Raw genomic sequence first — 2,429 nt, 5'->3', positions numbered from 1 at the left:
ATTTCATTTTTCTTATATTACATATTAATGATTTACTTTTCATGATAATGTGGAACTAAATTGGTATAAGCTATTTCAATTTCAATTATTTATTGAAATAGTTACTTATAATATCCCATGGCCGTGTCTTATAACATGATAGATTCGCCTCCCTGCCAATTATTTTTTTAAAGATTTCTTTTAAAAATTACTAAATGCTTGGTCCTGCAGGAAACATGTGCTAACAGAGGATGGAACAGAAAAATGGCAGTTCTTTCACTGGGTTTATCCTGCTGGGTTTCTCTGACCGGCCTCAACTGGAGCTAGTCCTCTTTGTGGTTCTTCTGGTCTTCTATCTGTTCACTCTGCTGGGAAACACCGCCATCATTGCCTTGTCCCACCTGGACCCACATCTTCAGACTCCCATGTACTTTTTCCTCTCCAACCTAAGCTTTCTGGACCTGTGTTACACGACCAGCACTGTCCCGCAGCTCCTGGTGCATCTCAGGGGAGCAGACAAGTCTATCTCCTTTGGTGGCTGTGTGGCTCAGCTGTTTGTTGCTCTAGGGTTGGGATCCACAGAATGCATTCTCTTAGGGGTCATGGCATTGGACCGCTATGCAGCCATCTGCAAGCCCCTGCAGTACACAGTGATCATGCACCCCCGTCTCTGTGCCCTCATGGCTTCTGCATCGTGGTCCATTGGTTTTGCCAACTCCTTATTGCAGACAGTGCTCATCTTCCTTTTACCACTTTGTGGAAGAAATAAAATAGACCATTTCTTTTGTGAGGTCCCCCCACTGCTCAAGCTTGCCTGTGTTGACACCACTGTGAATGAGTCTGAGGTCTTCTTTCTTGGTGTGATCATTCTCCTCATACCTGTGGCATTAATCATCTTCTCCTATGGTTGGATTGTCAGGACAGTCTTAAGAATAAAGTCATCTGCAGGGCAGAGGAAAGCGTTTGGGACATGTGGGTCCCACATCACAGTGGTCTCCCTGTTCTATGGCACGGCCATCTACGCTTACCTCCAGCCCAGCAACAACTACTCCCAGGATCAGGGCAAGTTCATTTCTCTGTTCTACACCATCATCACCCCCATGGTCAACCCCGTCATATATACACTGAGGAACAAGGATGTGACGGGAGCAATGAAGAAGGTGCTTTGCGGGGGCCATGGCTCCAGATGACTGGGCGGGGAAGACGCTTTGATGGAAGACTTTAACTGCCAGAGTTTTTAAGATGATGCTGTCCTCCCCATACCATCTAAATGTTCCTCTGACATCTCTCAAGGGAAATTCCTACCTGATGTTTTTATGCAAGTGAGTGCTCAAAATCAAAGTTCATGGATTCATGCAGCCTCCAGAGATGCTGCCTTAGTAGTCCTAGAGCATCTGCATCGTATTGTTATTTTTAAAAAGCTCCACGGGTTTTTCAGATTTTCCCCTCATTTGGGAACACTATTCCATTCCTTCATGCAAGAAGACACACATATACCATGAAGTCATAGGGAAAATAAGAATACAAATGACTAAAACACTGTAAGAAATATTAACATTTTGGCATTTTTGTAGGAAATGGTTGGAGGCATATCACTTATTCTTGTATTGTGATCATGGCTCTATGACGAGGTCCGTAGGTTGACTGTATCACAGCTTTTTCATAGAAGTAGGTGGGCAACTGTGGGAAAAACAAACTTTTAGCTCAGAGAAAAACCTATTAACATCAATCCTGACAAATCCATTCAGATATCAGGCCCAAGTATGACGACACCAGTGTGACATGGTTTTAGGTAACCTTCAAGTCACAGACATGGAGGGTGGGACGCATTACTGCCGGTGACAATGGGGCATCAGCTGGTGATACAGCAGGGGGTGCTGACATGTAAGTTTGTGCACAGCCAGGGAAGCACCAATGTGAGGTATGCGAGTTGTTTCTTTTAAGTTTGCGAGCCACCTTGTTAGTTAAAAATGACTGTTGAGGACAGTATCGTCTCTGAACAGTACATGACACAAGTCCTATTTTATATTTGATCCATTTTACCTACAGTAATGCAGCAAAAGTTCCAAAGGGTAAAATACATTTAGATCTTCTCTTCATACCATTTTATAAATTCTTTGATCCAGGCATCAACTGATCAATGCTTTTGTATCTCACATCTACCAAAAGCCCCATATATTTTGACACAGTAACATACTATAAAAATATAGGAAATGACCACGATTTCACAAGAAATGCCATGTTCTGTGGACCTTACTTAGATTCACCAGGTAGAAATGTAAAGGATGAATAAAATGTATATTAATTATTAAACATCTCCATATGTCTAATCTTTACAAATAGCCATCTCGCTATGAACTGCCATACAATTCTGAATTAGGAGTAATAAATGTAAATATAAACATCCCAGAACAATTAAATTTGACATTGTAGCCCTTCGGTCTAAACTC

The 2,429-nt window shown here is 42.1% G+C and overlaps 1 protein-coding gene across 1 annotated transcript; it reads left to right on the top strand.

Annotated features, from left to right (window-relative positions):
• Positions 1–215: 215 nt before the first annotated feature.
• LOC148164207 (olfactory receptor 2B8-like) lies at positions 216–1,169 on the top strand. The gene has a single exon (XM_088024187.1). It carries the CDS (start codon positions 231–233, stop codon positions 1,167–1,169), a length of 939 nt encoding a protein of 312 aa, XP_087880313.1. The 5' UTR covers positions 216–230.
• The last annotated feature ends 1,260 nt before the right edge of the window (positions 1,170–2,429 follow it).

The sequence above is a fragment of the Eumetopias jubatus genome, unplaced genomic scaffold, assembly GCF_037043125.1.
Source record: "Eumetopias jubatus isolate StellerSeaLion01/CBP00866 unplaced genomic scaffold, mEumJub1_p1.0 scaffold_6, whole genome shotgun sequence".
NCBI lineage: Eukaryota > Metazoa > Chordata > Mammalia > Carnivora > Otariidae > Eumetopias > Eumetopias jubatus.
Note: the sequence above shows the minus strand (reverse complement) of the source record. Positions and strands in the feature narration are given on the sequence as shown.

Bases quoted from the DNA above. Each gene is read 5' to 3' on its own strand.
- LOC148164207 (XM_088024187.1), top strand. From the start codon at position 231: ATGGAACAGAAAAATGGCAGTTCTTTCACTGGGTTTATCCTGCTGGGT.